The sequence below is a fragment of the Neoarius graeffei genome, chromosome 11 (assembly GCF_027579695.1).
Source record: "Neoarius graeffei isolate fNeoGra1 chromosome 11, fNeoGra1.pri, whole genome shotgun sequence".
NCBI lineage: Eukaryota > Metazoa > Chordata > Actinopteri > Siluriformes > Ariidae > Neoarius > Neoarius graeffei.
Genome location: NC_083579.1, coordinates 12,362,520 through 12,378,502, shown reverse-complemented (window position 1 = coordinate 12,378,502; position 15,983 = coordinate 12,362,520). Strand labels below are relative to the sequence as shown.

Sequence of the window (15,983 nt, the reverse complement as noted above, 5' to 3'; positions counted from 1 at the left end):
ATGAGCGAGGCACAGAAAGGGATTGGCAGTAACACCAGAGCAGCCAAGCACCAGCTACTGGTTGATAGAACAGTCGCCCGAGACTGTAAGAAGAGACAGACCAACCTGTGCACTGCCTGGATTGACTACAAGAAAGCCTACGACTCAATGCCACACACATGGATACTGGAATGTCTGGAACTGTATAAGATCAACAGGAACCTAAGGACCTTCATCCAGAACTCAATGGAAATGTGGAAGACAACCCTAGAGGCCAACTCAAAACCCATTGCCAAAGTCAACATCAAGTGCGGCATATACCAAGGAGATGCGCTATCACCACTGCTGTTCTGCATAGGCCTGAACCCCCTCAGTCAGATCATCACGAATGTTCGGCTACGGGTACCGATTCCGTAGTGGGGCAACAATCAGCCACCTGCTCTACATGGATGACATCAAGCTGTATGCCAGGAACGAGCGAGAAATAGACTCGCTGATCCACACCACCCGGATCTACAGCGATGACATAGGGATGTCATTCGGATTGGACAAGTGTGGCCGGATGGTCTCAAAGAGAGGCAAGATGATCCGGACTGAGGGGATTGACCTACCAGAGGGCAACATAGGTGATATCCAAGACAGCTACAAGTACCTTGGCATCCCACAGGCTAATGGAAACCATGAAGAAGCCACAAGGAAGTCAACCACAGCCAAATACCTCCAGAGAGTAAGGCAGGTCCTGAAAAGTCAGCTGAATGGTAAGAACAAGGTCCAAGCCATCAACATGTACGCACTACCAGTCATCAGATACCCCGCTGGCATCATAAACTGGCCAAAGGAGGAGATAGAAGCCACAGATATCAAGACTAGAAAGCTCCTCACCATGCATGGAGGGTTCCACCCCAAGTCCAGCGCCCTGAGACTATACACTAAGCGGAAAGAGGGAGGCCGAGGGCTAGTGAGCATCAAGACCACGGTCCAGGATGAAACATCGAAAATCTGAGAATACATCAGAAAGATGGCCCCAAAGGATGAACTGCTAAGTGAATGTCTCAGGCAGCAGAACCCTGATGAGAGTGCAGAGGAGGAGGAGGAACAGACAACCTGGAGAGACAAACCCCTACATGGCATGTACCACCGTCAGATAGAGGAAGTGGCTGATATCAAGAAATCCTACCAGTGGCTGGATAATGCAGGACTGACAGACAGCACAGAGGCACTAATCATGGCAGCACAAGAACAGGCCATAAGCACAAGAGCCATAGAGGCCAGGATCTACCAGAGTAGATCAGACCCAAGATGCAGACTGTGCAAAGAAGCCCCTGAAACAGTCCAGCACATAGTAGCAGGGTGTAAGATGCTAGCTGGATCAGCGTACATGGAGAGGCACAACCAAGTGGCTGGGATAGTATACAGGAACATCTGCAACCAGTATGGAATAGAAGTACCCAAGTCCCAATGGGCCATACCACAGAAGGTGGCTGAGAACAACAGGGCCAAGGTTCTGTGGGACTTCAGCTTCCAGACTGACAAACAGATCCTGGCTAACCAACCGGACATAGTGGTGATGGACAAAGAGCAGAAGAGGGTGGTGGTGATAGATGTGGCGATCCCAGCTGACGCCAACATCAGGAAGAAGGAACATGAGAAACTTGAGAAGTATCAAGGGTTGAAAGAGCAGCTGGAACGGATGTGGAAGGTCAAGGGTTGCGTGGTCCCCGTGGTAGTGGGGGCACTTGGGGCAGTAACCCCCAAACTGGGAGAGTGGCTCCAGCAAATCCCAGGAACAACATCTGAAGCCTCAGTCCAGAAGAGCGCAGTCCTAGGAACATCGAAGATACTGCGCAGAACCCTCAAACTCCCAGGCCTCTGGTAGAGGACCCGAGCTTGAGGATGACATGGATACCACCCCCCCGCCGGGGGTGAGAAGATTTTTTTAATATATATATACACACACACATACATATATATATATATATATATATATATATATATATATATATATATATATATACACATACACACACATATATATATATACACACACACACACATATATATATATATATATATATATATATATATATATATATATATATATATATATATATATACACACACACACACACACACACACACACATACCGTGTCATGAAATACTGTGACCGAGGTCTTGAAAGTACTGAGCGAGGCCCTCTGGGCCGAGGTCAGTATTCAAGGCCGAGGTCACGGTATTTCACCATACGGACCGACCTTAAGCTGGTAAATAATATATTTTTTTCTTTACCAAATTCTAACAGAAAACGAGAGCGCCCGAAAGGCAAAACCAAGCCGAGCCGCCATTTTGAATCCTCATTCACGGCTGTAATGCAAATTGCTTCCTCCTCGGTATACAAGTGCACTTCCATGGCAGGAAAAAAAAACCAACTACATTTTGCCGCCTATGTAGTCCCCTATTTATAAAAATAGGAGTCCTTCAGGATTCAGCCATGTTTTTGCTCGGCGTTAGCAACAGTTAGAGGTTTTTAGCTTTCTCCTGAAATGTTTTCTTTTATTTCTTCTTCCTCAGGGTAGTAAAACTCGCTTTCGCTGTGAACACTGTCGTTATCGCTATCCATGCTGTAAAAGTAATGGTATTCTCCTGAGAAATGCTGGCAAAAATTTATAAGATTTTTGATACTTATAAATAAGTCTTACAAAAAAAAAAAAATGTTGACAAAAAAATGCTACGTTGTTTGTTGTGAACAAGTGAGTCGCCAGAGGTCCGTGTCGTAGGATACGGACCCGCTCGCCAGCCAATCAGAGTGCAGGATTTGATGGAAACTGGACCGCGAAAAAAATAGAGGATATTACACAATGGTGTGAAGATATGAAGTTTATCTTCGAGTGGTGAATGTATATATCATGAGTGAGTGAATGAACAAGTGATATATTTTTCAACATAAGAAGATAAACTTCATATCTTCGCGCCACCGTGTAACATTCTTTATATTATATGGACACATTCTGGAAAAAAATAAAATAAAACACACAGCTTAATCAAAAGAATTTTAATTGTGAACCGATTCGCCATTTTGACAACATGCATCGAGTCAGCAGGAAAACGCTGGGAGTGACGTCATCGGCGTGAAAGGTCAGGAATTATTATACATACAGGATGTTTTTCGCTGGAATGAAAACGTGTTTTATTCCCTTCTAGCGGGTTTCATTCATTTGGTTTAATAGCATGCAATATTGTTAGCGTATCGCTTATCCTACGTGTATTACGTCACTCTACCCAATGGAGAATGAGCGTTGAATACGGTTTACGATTTTGCACGGTTGTCAAGACATGACATCATACGTCGGAGCTGATGTGAATATCCGATGAGAAGTTTTCTGCTGCGCATGTGCGGAAAGACGCATTCAACACGTGAAAGGCTACCAAAACTTCATTAGATATTCTTCATGCATATTTACAAGCCATGGCGAACCGTTACTATTAGCGCTGGGGCTTGAGCTTAGCCAGAGACACCAAAGAAGCAACAGGGCAAAGGGTTTTGTAAGGGATTAAGCAGCAGGCTGTCAGGTCGCGCCGTTGTCTGTAGTTGTCGATGTTGATTTTAAAAGTAACATCGTAACAGAAGGGGTGTTCACACGGCACATATTTGCATCGATGCTGCACCGATGTATTTTGTTGCGATATATCTTACACCGGTGTAAACTTTGTGGAGCGTTCACACGTCACAAACCTGCTTACTAGAGAGAAGCGTGTTAGCACCTGTGCAGCCCCACTTGCATTCACACGGCAGTTTTTGCGACCGTGCTATACGATAGTAATAATGCGGAAATGAAATATGCGCATGCGTGAAAATGTACTTCCTTTTCCCGGTTGTCATGGCATCACCAAGCGCCGGGAAAACAATGTGGATGAAACACCAGTGTTGCCAGATACTGCTGACGTTTTCCAGCCCAAAATATGTTCAAATCCGCCAAAATGCACTTAAAACCGCCCAATCTGGCAACACTGGAAGACACGCAGTTCTGTTGTTGATATTCGCCATTTTGGAAGCGCAAAATACCAGGATGCAAATTATGCAGTGCCTGTATGTAATCAACTCTCCTCACGCGTAGCGAGTCTACCCCTGTAGCGTTCAGACGTCCCATTTTATATCGGTGCTGCCCCGCAAACTAGCGTTTACTCCGGAGTAAATTTCTTAAACCACCTCCCGAGCAGGGTTAGATTTGCACCGGTTTAAGCAGCTTTCAGGGGCGACACCGGTATAACTTTGTACCGTGTGAACGCTCTACCGGGGCAGCCCCGGTGCTACACCGGAGTAAAAGTTGCCGTGTGAACACCCCTAGAGTACACAGGGAAATGAATGCTTACTGTAAGTCCGAGTGAAAAAAAAAAAATACTGTAGCGAGTGTGCTGCATGGAAGAAGAGTCTGGAGACAGAAGTCTTAGTTTCTCAGTTGTTAACCTGTGCTACTTGCTCTCGATAGATAGCACTGGCTTGGCCGCTTTATTAGCATTCGCTAACACCACTGATTGATGCTACACCGGCTGGAAGGTGACTTCACTGCTGCGTTGATGACGCAGACTCGCGGGTAAGCTCACGTTAGCCTTTGAGAAGGCCGAGGGCAATACATTTTTGGTCCCTCCCTCTATAGTTCAAAATCTGATTGGTTAATTAATTCATCTGTCACTTCCTACATAAACATACACTGCCATGGCCTTCTGTCCCGGCAATGAAGCCCTAACCAATGGGCGAGCCAGCTTGAAACTCTTTTCAGTCTCAAGACAACAAACAAAACAATCTCACTGGATAAATTGATTTTCATGTTTTCAGGACAGTAACCCTTTCATTTCTGAAGCACAGTGGATAGAAAATGAGGCAGAATTAGAAGAGAATAATTATAATGAAATTATGAAAGAAATTAAATATAACGTTTGAAGTGCTGATACGTTTGGGCTTCTCTGAAGGTCTAGAAGGCCCTGACGTCTCCCCCTCTGTGTGACAAGAGAAAAACATATCAACGGACATTGAAAAACTGGAAGTGTGTGTGTGTATGTATAATAAATAATAATAATAATAATAATAATGACAGGCGGCACGGTGGTGTAGTGGTTAGCGCTGTCGCCTCACAGCAAGAAGGTCGTGGGCTCGAGCCCCGGGGCCGGCGAGGGCCTTTCTGTGTGGAGTTTGCATGTTTTCCCCGTGTCCGCGTGGGTTTCCTCCGGGTGCTCCGGTTTCCCCCACAGTCCAAAGACATGCAGGTTAGGTTAACTGGTGACTCTAAATTGACCGTAGGTGTGAATGTGAGTGTGAATGGTTGTCTGTGTCTATGTGTCAGCCCTGTGATGACCTGGCGACTTGTCCAGGGTGTACCCCGCCTTTCGCCCGTAGTCAGCTGGGATAGGCTCCAGCTTGCCTGCGACCCTGTAGAAGGATAAAGCGGCTACAGATAATGAGATGAGATGAGATAATGATGGCTGGGTTTTTTTTCATGGTCTATCAGATATATTCCATCCAGGTACTCGTCTTCAACTCGTTCAGTATCATGCTAGCTGAATGGAATATATCTGATCTACCACTCCACTCCAGCCAATATTATTTAAATATGTCACTCAGATCCGTGATGTATTTTATCTGAAAAATGCGTGTTTTTCTTTTTATTATATCAACACTTGCCAGGAAAACACTCGTGTCCATATAATATATACACTACCGTTCAAAAGTTTGGGGTCACCCAGACAATTTTGTGTTTTCCATGAAAAGTCACACTTTTATTTCCCACCATAAGTTGTAAAATGAATAGAAAATATAGTCAAGACATTTTTCTGGCCATTTTGAGCATTTAATCGACCCCACAAATGTGATGCTTCAGAAACTCAGGCCCTGTCCACATGGCAACGGATTCAGGTGAATCCGATAAAATTTTTTATCGTTTCAGCCTGGTGTCCACACGGCACCGGCGTTTTGGGTGCCCCAAAATGATATTTTTTGAGAACGGTTTCCAGAGTGGAAAAATCTGGCAACGGCACCGTTGCGAAGTCGTCTGGATGAGTAGAACGGATTTGTTGACGATGACGTCACAACCACATGACTAGAACAAGCAGCACTCACTCATTCACGCCGGGTAGAAGAAGGGGTTTATGCCCATGCGTCCTACTTCTTCTATTGTTCTGGTGTCTCCGATGGGACCATCTTACAGCGCACATAGAGGTGTGGCATGTGTATTGCATCGTTTTCAGCAAGCGTTGCATTGCCATAAGTACCTGATATTTTACTGATCCGTTGCCCATGTGGACGCGATATTTTTTTTTACCCGCTAAAAAAAAAAAAATCTCGTTGCTGTTGTCGTGTGGATGTAGCCTCAACCTGCTCAAAGGAAGGTCAGTTTTATAGCTTCTCTAAAGAGCTAAACTGTTTTCAGCTGTGCTAACATGATTGTACAAGGGTTTTCTAATCATCCATTAGCCTTCTGAGGCAATCAGTGCGTTTACATGCACATAGAGAGAATCGAATTTCTGCCGTTGCTCGACTGAAATCGAAGTTCAAAATGCCATGTATACACCTTAATTCAGCTGAAATTGAACCGAACTTGATTTCTCGGAATCGAGCTACACGACCTAGATTATGCGATTTCTGCCGAGCTACTTAGTGCATGTAACCCTATTGAGCTACGTATTCGAGCTACTTACTTCAGCACTGCCCCTTCCGGAAGTGACGAGACCACAAGGGAAACACAACAGCCTCGGTCGGCATGACAACGAATCATGACAACGGCATGAATCTTTTCTTTTTGTGGCATTGTTTGCACTGTTAAAATTTAGCTCTATTACTGTATCACCAAATACATCTGTACAGCTGTTGCATAGCTGTGAATTGTGTACATAAACAAGTCATTGTATTTGTGTGTGTGTGTATATATATATATATATATATATATATATATATATATATATATATATATATATATATATATATGTCCAACATCTGAAGAATGTCAATAAAAGCAAAACAATTGAACTTTTTGTGCGTTTATTAAGACACAAGTTAAATTGTAAGCAAAAAAAAAAATATTTTTGTAAGGAAAAAATGGACTTTAGAAAAATATTATTGTGCAAAATAAGTTGTCTTACAAAACAGTGGTCTGCGCCGGACAGTTTGTAGCCATACAGTCTGTTAGACCAAGCCGAACAGCTTGAACACAGAACTGCCAGTGTTGCCAGATTGGGGGTTTTAAGTGCAATTTAGCGGATTTGAACATGTTTTGGGCTGGAATACGTCAGCAGTATCTGGCAACACTATAGCTCTTCTTCATGATGACAACCGGAAGTGTACCAACACGATGGGGCGTGTAGCGCCACGTGTGGCTCGGGTGCACAATGCACCTTGCACAATAGCCCGATTTCACTTGTGCATGTAGGATTGGATTTCTCTGGCACCCCTGCTGGGACCCTTTGCTCGATTACCGACAGCAGCTCGATTTGGACGTGCATGTAAACGTACTGAATGAGCAAACACATTGTACCATTAGAACACTGGAGTGAGAGTTGCTGGAAATGGGCCTCTATACACCTATGGAGATATTGCACCAAAAACCAGACATTTGCAGCTAGAATAGTCATTTACCACATTAGCAATGTATAGAATGGATTTCTGATTAGTTTAAAGTGATCTTCATTGAAAAGAACAGTGCTTTTCTTTCAAAAATAAGGACATTTCAAAGTGACCCCAAACTTTTGAACGGTAGTGTATTATTATTACTACATCATCAATACTCGATTTTTTGCTTTTTTCTGAAAGTATTTTTTTTACTTACAAAAAAAAACAACCAAGCTGTATTTGACTTTAGTTCAAAAGGTTTTGCATGTAATCCATTAACATTAAAACCTTGAAACAAAATCAAAAGTAACAAATGCGCGCACACAGCCTGAGCGTCCTACATGATGCAACCTTAATGACAAAATATTGCAATGCTACGCAATTTGCTTTCTCTTTGATTAGTGCTTGTAAATTAAGCTGGGGTTTTTTCCCCCCTTCCTCTCTCATTTTGTTGTCTGTACGAGACGACCAGCTTCACATCCGCACAGCAGACTGCCACAACAGCAGCCGGTGTGTGCCCACGAGAGATAACTCCGAGAGAGAGAGAGAGAGAGAGAGAGAGAGAGACGTCCTCAGGAACACTGGAGTCCTGCCAAGTCTTTCTTCCCCGCCGCTTGAATTTCACTCCCTCTATCATGTAGCCGTCCTAATGAATTAAGTCAATAAACGAAGCTGCTCGATGTGCATGATGAACATCCGAACAAACAAACAGACAAATAAATACGGCAGGCAAACAAGCGAGGCTTGCGTTCTCCTCCGAATTATCAGTGGTGGAAAACGCACTCTTGCTTTCTTCATCCAAACCTTGGCTCAAGATCAAAACAAAAAAACTCCAGCTCCTCCTCTCCGTCTCTTCATTTATTTTTTTTCCTGGTTTATAACTATACGAGTCTCTTCCTCCTCCAAATGGGCAAATAAACTCTTTCAAGGTAGGCACGCAGGCCACGTTTAATTAGCAAACTTTCTCTGGATCCCCAAGGGATGTTCAGTCATGGTGAATGATTTATTGGGGGAAAAAAAAAATAATAATAATCACACATCCCACAATGCATCAGTAGCCTGAGGGGCGGATACTGAATGACCTCAGCAGCAAATAAAATGTCCTCCTTTCTAATTTCTGACAGAGAACCTAGTTTATTCTCAGATAAGAATCTCAACCTAGGGGAAAAAAAAAAAATAAAAAAAGTACACAGACACAAACTCACCTAGTCTGAGTCTCAGAGCCGCCACTGGACCTCTGTGGAACCTGATCATCAGGAGATCATGGACTTCCAGCCCTTCTGCACCCTGGGAGTCAGGATAAGCAATGTTTTTTTTTTTTTTAAATAGATTTTCTAGGCATTACTTAAAACCTTATCTTTTTAAACAAACATAAGGTATTAGAAGTAAAGAGCAGTTAAAGTGCATATCACGAGGTCAATTCAGGAGCAAGATCAATGTTCTCCTATTTTATATTAAACTTTGGTCAAATATCTGTCACATTTTGTGCAATACCAGAAAATTCAGTTGAAATCGAGCCATTTGAGACGAATTGGTCCGCCTCTGAAAAAACTTGGCATTTGGATTTCCTGGCATCGCGTGCGGGACGCCTCCTTCTGAATCCTACGTCAGCGCTGGTTTGTTTAGGAGAAAACGACCTGGTGGTTTTTTGCGAATTTCTTCAACGTTATCGCGTAATTATTAAAATGGTTAACAGATGTATCGTAGGCAGTGTTGCCAGATACTGCTGACGTTTTCCAGCCCAAAATATGTTCAAAACCCACCAAAATGCACTTAAATCTTCCCAATCTGGCAACACTGATCGTAGGAGGGTAGGGACCCTTTTCACGTGACGTCACGACAAACGCGGCCGCCATTTTCGACATGTACTACCAGTAGTTTACCACAGCCAACATTGAGGAACGGCAGCAAAGAAAGTGTTTATTTTCAGCAAGACTTCCATCATGCCACTATATTGTTGTGTACCTGGATGTAGTAACCATCAACAAACAAGGCAAGGGTTATCATTTTATCGGATCCCGGTAGATGCTGACCGACGGAGAAGATGGATAGCGGCATACCAACGCTTGTGTAGTGACCACTTTGTTGGAGGTAAGACGAATAAAATTAGCCAGAAAAGGCATTACATTGCTGTTAACATTCCATTCTAGTTTACTGTAATTATGATCTGGCAGCTATTTACACCGGATCCAGTGTAAATAGCTGCCGGAGCCAACGTCCGAGGTTCCGGAGCGCGCTAGCTCGCGGCCGGCTGGAGCGCGCTCCGGCAAGCTCGGACGTTGGCTCCGGCCGCTATTTACACTGGATCCGGTGTAAATAGCTGCCAGATCATAATTACAGTAAACTAGTAAATACAGTTTTCTGCATCTCGCTCCTTTTTCTTTTATGTTTGTCGCCTTCCTCGCATTCAAACCGATTCGAGCCGAAGTCCACTACATGTCCAAAATGGTGGTCGCGTTTACGAAGGTCACGTGACTGAAAAGGGTCTATAGCAACACCAATCTTGATGGGATTAGTACTCATCGTTTCCCAAAAGACCGGACAACGAGAGAGAAATGGGAGCGCTTGGTCTACACAGGCTGTGCACTGAAACCATGCAAGCTCGCGCAGCCTGCTGGCGCTTCCGCAGGTGACGTCACGAATCTGGCTCCAGACTCCCTTGGGATTTTTCCAGACGTGTTTTGGTATTTTATTTTTTTCTGCTGTAGCCAGATAGCCTTGTGCAAAATTACCCTTCTGGATGAGTGTGTAAAGGGACATACTTTCATATTAAAAAAAAAAAAAACGAAATTGGTCCAGAATATGCACTTTAACAGGCTAAAGCTATGGCTAACTGTTAGCATTTACAGAATGCATTCACACTCCAAACCTGCCTACATCTGACGTAATGCCTGTTTAGTTTAGCAAAGAGGAAAAAGAAAATGTACAGAATTTTCAAATCTAAATGTAGTAAGGTTATTGAAAATGGTTTACGTTCATCATTTGGGTCTCTATGATGGGTTTTTGAAGATAATATCGCGAACAATTAGCGCCTTTTCTCTCAGGCTAACGATACACGAGGCAACTTTTTGGGCTGGGCAATTGTGCTTTGAAAACATAATTTCTATCTGAACGATTTTTGATCGTTTCGGGCAACTTTTTAAGATCATCCAATCTAGCAGCGAATCACATGACCGACCGAGAGCTTCTGGAATTTTCAACAAAGATGGCTTCAGTATTGGGGCGAAAAAAAAGAGACACAGCATGTGTCTTTTTATGCCGGTAAGCTGTTATGTGTAAACCCAAAGTGGTGAATGCTTAGAAAACCAAAAGACATCTATTTTTATGCTCAGGTTGGACTTAAGATATCAATTTTTTCCAGCTAAGTGTAAACTAACACTGCTAGCTAACCTAGCCTGGGCCCGCCCATCCTAAGTGTGACGCAACACGGGGGGCTTTGAAGTTGCGTTAGCCAGACTATGGACCCTTTTCACGTGACGTCACGACAAACGCGGCCGCCATTTTGGACATGCACTACCAGTAGTCTACCACAGCCAACAACGAGGAACGACGGCGAAGCATCGAAAGGAATATAGCCATCAAAGAAAGTTTTTACTTTCAGCAAGACTTCCATCATGCCATTATATTGTTGTGCACCTGGATGTAGTAACCATCAACACACAAGGCAAGATTTATCATTTTATCGGATCCCGACAGATGCTGACCGACGGAGAAGATGGATGGTCTCTAAAATATTGGCAAAATGATGTTTATTGACGTAGCAATCGTGTGTAATGGGAAGCATTTGCATATCCGAAGTGTTGTGTTTACATCAAAGATAAAATAAACCGATATGACAATGACTGCTGCTGCCAGGTTGGGGACACAAACTAGTAGAAAGGAAGTGTGCCAACAGATTTCCTTTGTGGTCGATTCTGCTTTAAGGTAAGATGCATTTAATTATTCGTCTGCTGTGGGTTTGGAATCGGTAGCCTGACCGATTCGTTCATGTTTGTGGTGCCATTTGTTTGTTGACGCGTGTTGAAATGGAAGATTGGTTGTTGACATGATTTCCAGTGATGCTTTGGTGCTGCTGTGGATCAGATGTGTTGAGTAGCCTGACTGTTTTTTTTCTTGCGTGTGGTATCATTGTTGACGCGAGGTTGTTTTTTGAACATGCCAATGCGGACACGATTTCCCCTGATGAGTTATGACTTCAGACGCGATGCGTGTGTGGAGTCCACGTGATATGTGCGTAAGATAGGCTTCTCATGTGTTTGGAGATCCGCGCTCTGAGACAAGCGCAAGCGCCCCCCCCCCCCCAAGGGAAAAAAAGGGACCCCCCGAAAATATCGGCATAGTTCGAACACTGGGTTGGAGAAAGTAATGGCAAATAGTGAGTGCACAAACCATAGAAGGTAAACTGTACACAGCGCCAGGGCAGTGTGATGGTATGTCTGTGTTAGCTTATCAATGAACACACTCGTCACTCGACGAGTTTCACGTCTTTACGACGGATACTTAAATGTGTGTTAGGTATTATTGTTGCAGTCTAAGCAGTCATTGTAGCAGCTAGATGAGCGAGAACCGAAAGGGTCTGTGCCATAAACCGTCATTTCTTCATGTCCAAAATGGCGGTCGCGTTTACGAAGGTCACGCGAGTGAAAAGGGTCTATAGCTAACCACCGCGCCATAAAAACTGAATGGGATTTAGCTAACTAGCAGTTAGTTAAAAGCTAACATAATTAGCTGAAAGTTATTGCTAGCTATGTAGCGATAATGTTAGCTCTCTTGCGTGAAGTTAAAAGTGACGGGCAGCTCATGATTTTTTTTGAGAGTTGTAATAGAGATTGTCTAACTTCGAGATTTAAAAAGTGATGATTATTAATCGAATAATAAGGTTGACTTCTAAACGTTAAAATAATGGCAAATTATCTTTTGACCAGAGGATCGATTCGGTTTGGTTCCAGAAGCGATACTTGAGCGAAATAAAGGCTGAAGCCAAGACAAAAGTGACAGCTGCAAATGTTTCAGTCTCCATTTTTGTGGCGTCTGTCTTCCTGGCAATAGATTTGCTCTCATCAGTTTGGTTGTTGCCCTAATTAGTTGCCCATCGCCTTCAAACTCTGCATCAGTGAAGTCGTCCCACAGAATTGCAGACGCGGTTTAAGAAACAGCGTGACAGACTGTAATCTATAAACATGAACAAAACTTCACCCTTCATCTAAACGCTGTGTCATTATGAAGTCGGCCATCTTGGAATAACTTTCTGGCGCTATAACTTCGGCCTGGCTCAGATCGCGCCAACCCAAACACCAAGGACGTGCATGACAGCAGGAAGTTATGCAAGATTTAAAATAAAATATAAAACTAAAATATGGACCATGAGTGCAATTTTACAAAATAACATTTAAAACTGAGAATGTAACTTCTCCGAACTGGAGAAATTAAATTCATCACCAAACCATTCCGGTAAAACAAAACCTCCTCTTGATTATAATGAATTATTTTTTACTTTAAGAAAACCGACCTTTCAATGCACTATGAAGAATTATTATACATAAAAGGACACTTTTTCCGTGGAATAAAAAAAAGCGTTCTATTCCCTTCTAGCGGGTTTCGTTCATTTGGTTTGATAGCATGCAATATTGTTAGCATATCGCTTATCCTACATGTATTACGTCACTCCACCCAATGAAGAATGAGTGTTGAATATGGTTTACGATATTACATGGTTGTCAAGACAACATGCCGTCACATGTCGGAGACGTAAAACTTCCGCGTTAGCGAGTGGCTGTGACGATTTGTAAACAAACATGGCCGCCAGATTTGTTTCGTTAAATACGGAAGATTTTGAGAGAATTTTGAAAAAGAAAGACGCGTTGAACACCCGAAAGGAATGCGTATGCATAATAGTAATAATATTGGCTGGCTTTTTTTTTCGTGATCTATCAGATATACTCCATTCAGCTACTTATCTTCGACTCATTCAGGATCATGCTAGCTGAATGGAATACATCTGATATACCACTCAACGCCAGCCAGCGTTATTTAAATATTTGTCACAATAGATTATTTAAATTTCTGGAATGTGTATTCACTCTATAGACAATTTACTCTCAGTTTTTTTTTTTTGCGATTCATAACCAACAAAAATGAACCTTTTTGAATAAATAAAACATTGGACTCATCCCTACCTGCGACAGTGGTGAGTGTGCCCACTCCACACCCTCCAACCCACCGGGTATTCTCACATGCCTGGCCAGCTGCAGACTCGTCCCGATGCCTTCCTCCTCAGATACGAGCTGTAACCTGAGAGGACTAAGTCCCAAATCAAAGCACTGCAGCTCACCCTGACCCCCAGCCACTACAATCAAGCCTCCATCAGGATGCCATTCCATTACAGATGGAAGCATGGGGCAGGTGACACGAGTCTGGAGGCCAGTTTCGATATGGAGCAGCACCACAGAGGAGTCCTGGAGGCCCAGCAGAAGCCAGCGCTCACTTGGGTCACGGCACCAGGACACAGGAACAGAAGACAGAGGTAAAGCTGTAGCTGAGAGGTGCTGCAGACGTTCCCGAGTACACTCATACACGCAAGATTGACACACTTGGGCTTCTTCACGCAGCTCCATGTTGGAGCGATTGGACTCCTCGTGGAGGTCTGCACTGGAGCTGTGGGCCTCCTTGTGCAGCTCCACAGTGAGAATCTGGTAGGGTTGGGTCAGGCTGAAGCAACAGTCCAAAGGTTCGCCATGGGTGCGTATGGAGCTCAGAATCTAAACAAATGGGAAGGATATGAATAAAACAAACAAGATTCTTAACTTCCACAACTCAAAGGATTACAAAGATTTTATACGACTGAAATGTATATCTAGTAAAGAGAAAGCCAAGTAAGGAAACAAAAGGATTAGAGAGAAAATACAAATGCCATGGCAAGAACTTAGTGAGGACGGAACTCCCTGTTCTTCTATAATATACGAGCTAAGTACATACAGTGTCTTGCAAAAGTATTTATCCCCCTTGGTGTTTGTCCTGTTTTGTTGCATTACAAGCTGGAATTAAAATGGATTTTTAGGGGGTTAGCGCCAATTGATTTACATAGGTATTCACCCCCTTTTGTATGAAACCCCTAAATAAGAGCTGGTCCAACCAATTCACTTCATAAGCCACATAATTAGTTGATTAGGATCCACCTGTGTGCAATCAAAGTGTCACATGATCTGTCACATGATGTCTGTATAAAATCAACCTGTTCTGGAAGGTCCCCGACTCTGCAACACGAAAACCAAGGAGCACTCCAAACAGGTCAGAGACAAAGTTGTGGAGAAGTATAGATCAGAGTTGGGTTATAAAAATAAATATCCCAAACTTTGAATATCCCACAGAGCACCATTAAATCCATTATAGCAAAATGGAAAGAACATGGCACCACTACAAACCTGACAAGAGAAGGCTGCCCACCAAAACTCACAGACCGGGCAAGGAGGGCATTAATCAGAGATGCAACAAAGACACCAAAGATAACACTGAAGGAGCTGCAAAGGTCCACAGCGGAGATGGGAGGATCTGCCCATAGGACCGCTTTAAGCTGTACACTCCACAGAGCGGGGCTTTATGGAAGAATGGCCAGAAAAAAGCCATTGCTTAAAGAAAAACCTAAGAAAACACGTTTGGAGTTTGCCCAACAGCATTGGCAGACTCCCCAAACACATGGAAGAAGATTCTCTGGTCAAATGAGACTAAAATTGATCTTTTTGGCCATCATGGGAAATGCCACGTGTGGCGCAAACCCAACACCCTGAGAACACCATTCCTACAGTGAAGCATGGTGGTGGCAGCATCATGCTGTGGGGATGTTTTTCATCTGCAGGGACAGGAAAGCTGGTCAGGACTGAAGGAAAGATGGATGGCACTAAATCCATGGCAATTCTGGAGGAAAACCTGTTTGATTCGGCAAGAGGTTTGAGACTGGGACGAAGGTTCACATTCCAGCAGGACAATGACCCAAAACATACTGCTAAAGCTACACTGGAGTGGTTTATAGGGAAACATTTAAATGCCTTGGAATGGCCTAGTCAAAGCCCAGACCTCAATCCAATTGAGAAATCTGTAGCATAACTTGAAGATTGCTGTACACCAACGCAACCCATCTAACTTGGAGTTGGAGCAGTTTTGCCTTGAAGAATGGCCAAAAATCCCAGTGGCTAGATGTGCTAAGCTAATAGAGACAGACCCCAAGAGACTTGCAGTTGTAATTATAGCAAAAGGTGGCTTGACAAAGTATTGACTTTTTTTGGGGTGGGGGGTGGGGGGGGTGAATACCTATGCACACTCCAGATTTCTGTTTTTTTTTTCATCTAAATTATTGTGTGTCACAATTAAAACACAAAACAAACACCCCAATCGGTACCTTTAAAAAGTGGTAGG

At 43.4% G+C, this 15,983-nt stretch overlaps 1 protein-coding gene across 2 annotated transcripts in view; it reads right to left on the bottom strand.

Annotated features, from left to right (window-relative positions):
- wdpcp (WD repeat containing planar cell polarity effector) overlaps positions 1–15,983 on the bottom strand; it is a 259,832-nt gene that overhangs the window by 89,459 nt on the left and 154,390 nt on the right. For both annotated transcript variants that reach the window (XM_060933429.1, XM_060933430.1), the window contains 2 exons: positions 13,751–14,332; positions 8,780–8,861 (listed from right to left, as the gene is read on the bottom strand). In XM_060933429.1, coding sequence (XP_060789412.1) covers positions 8,780–8,861; positions 13,751–14,332 — 664 coding nt within the window. The remainder of the gene's footprint in view (positions 1–8,779; positions 8,862–13,750; positions 14,333–15,983) is intronic.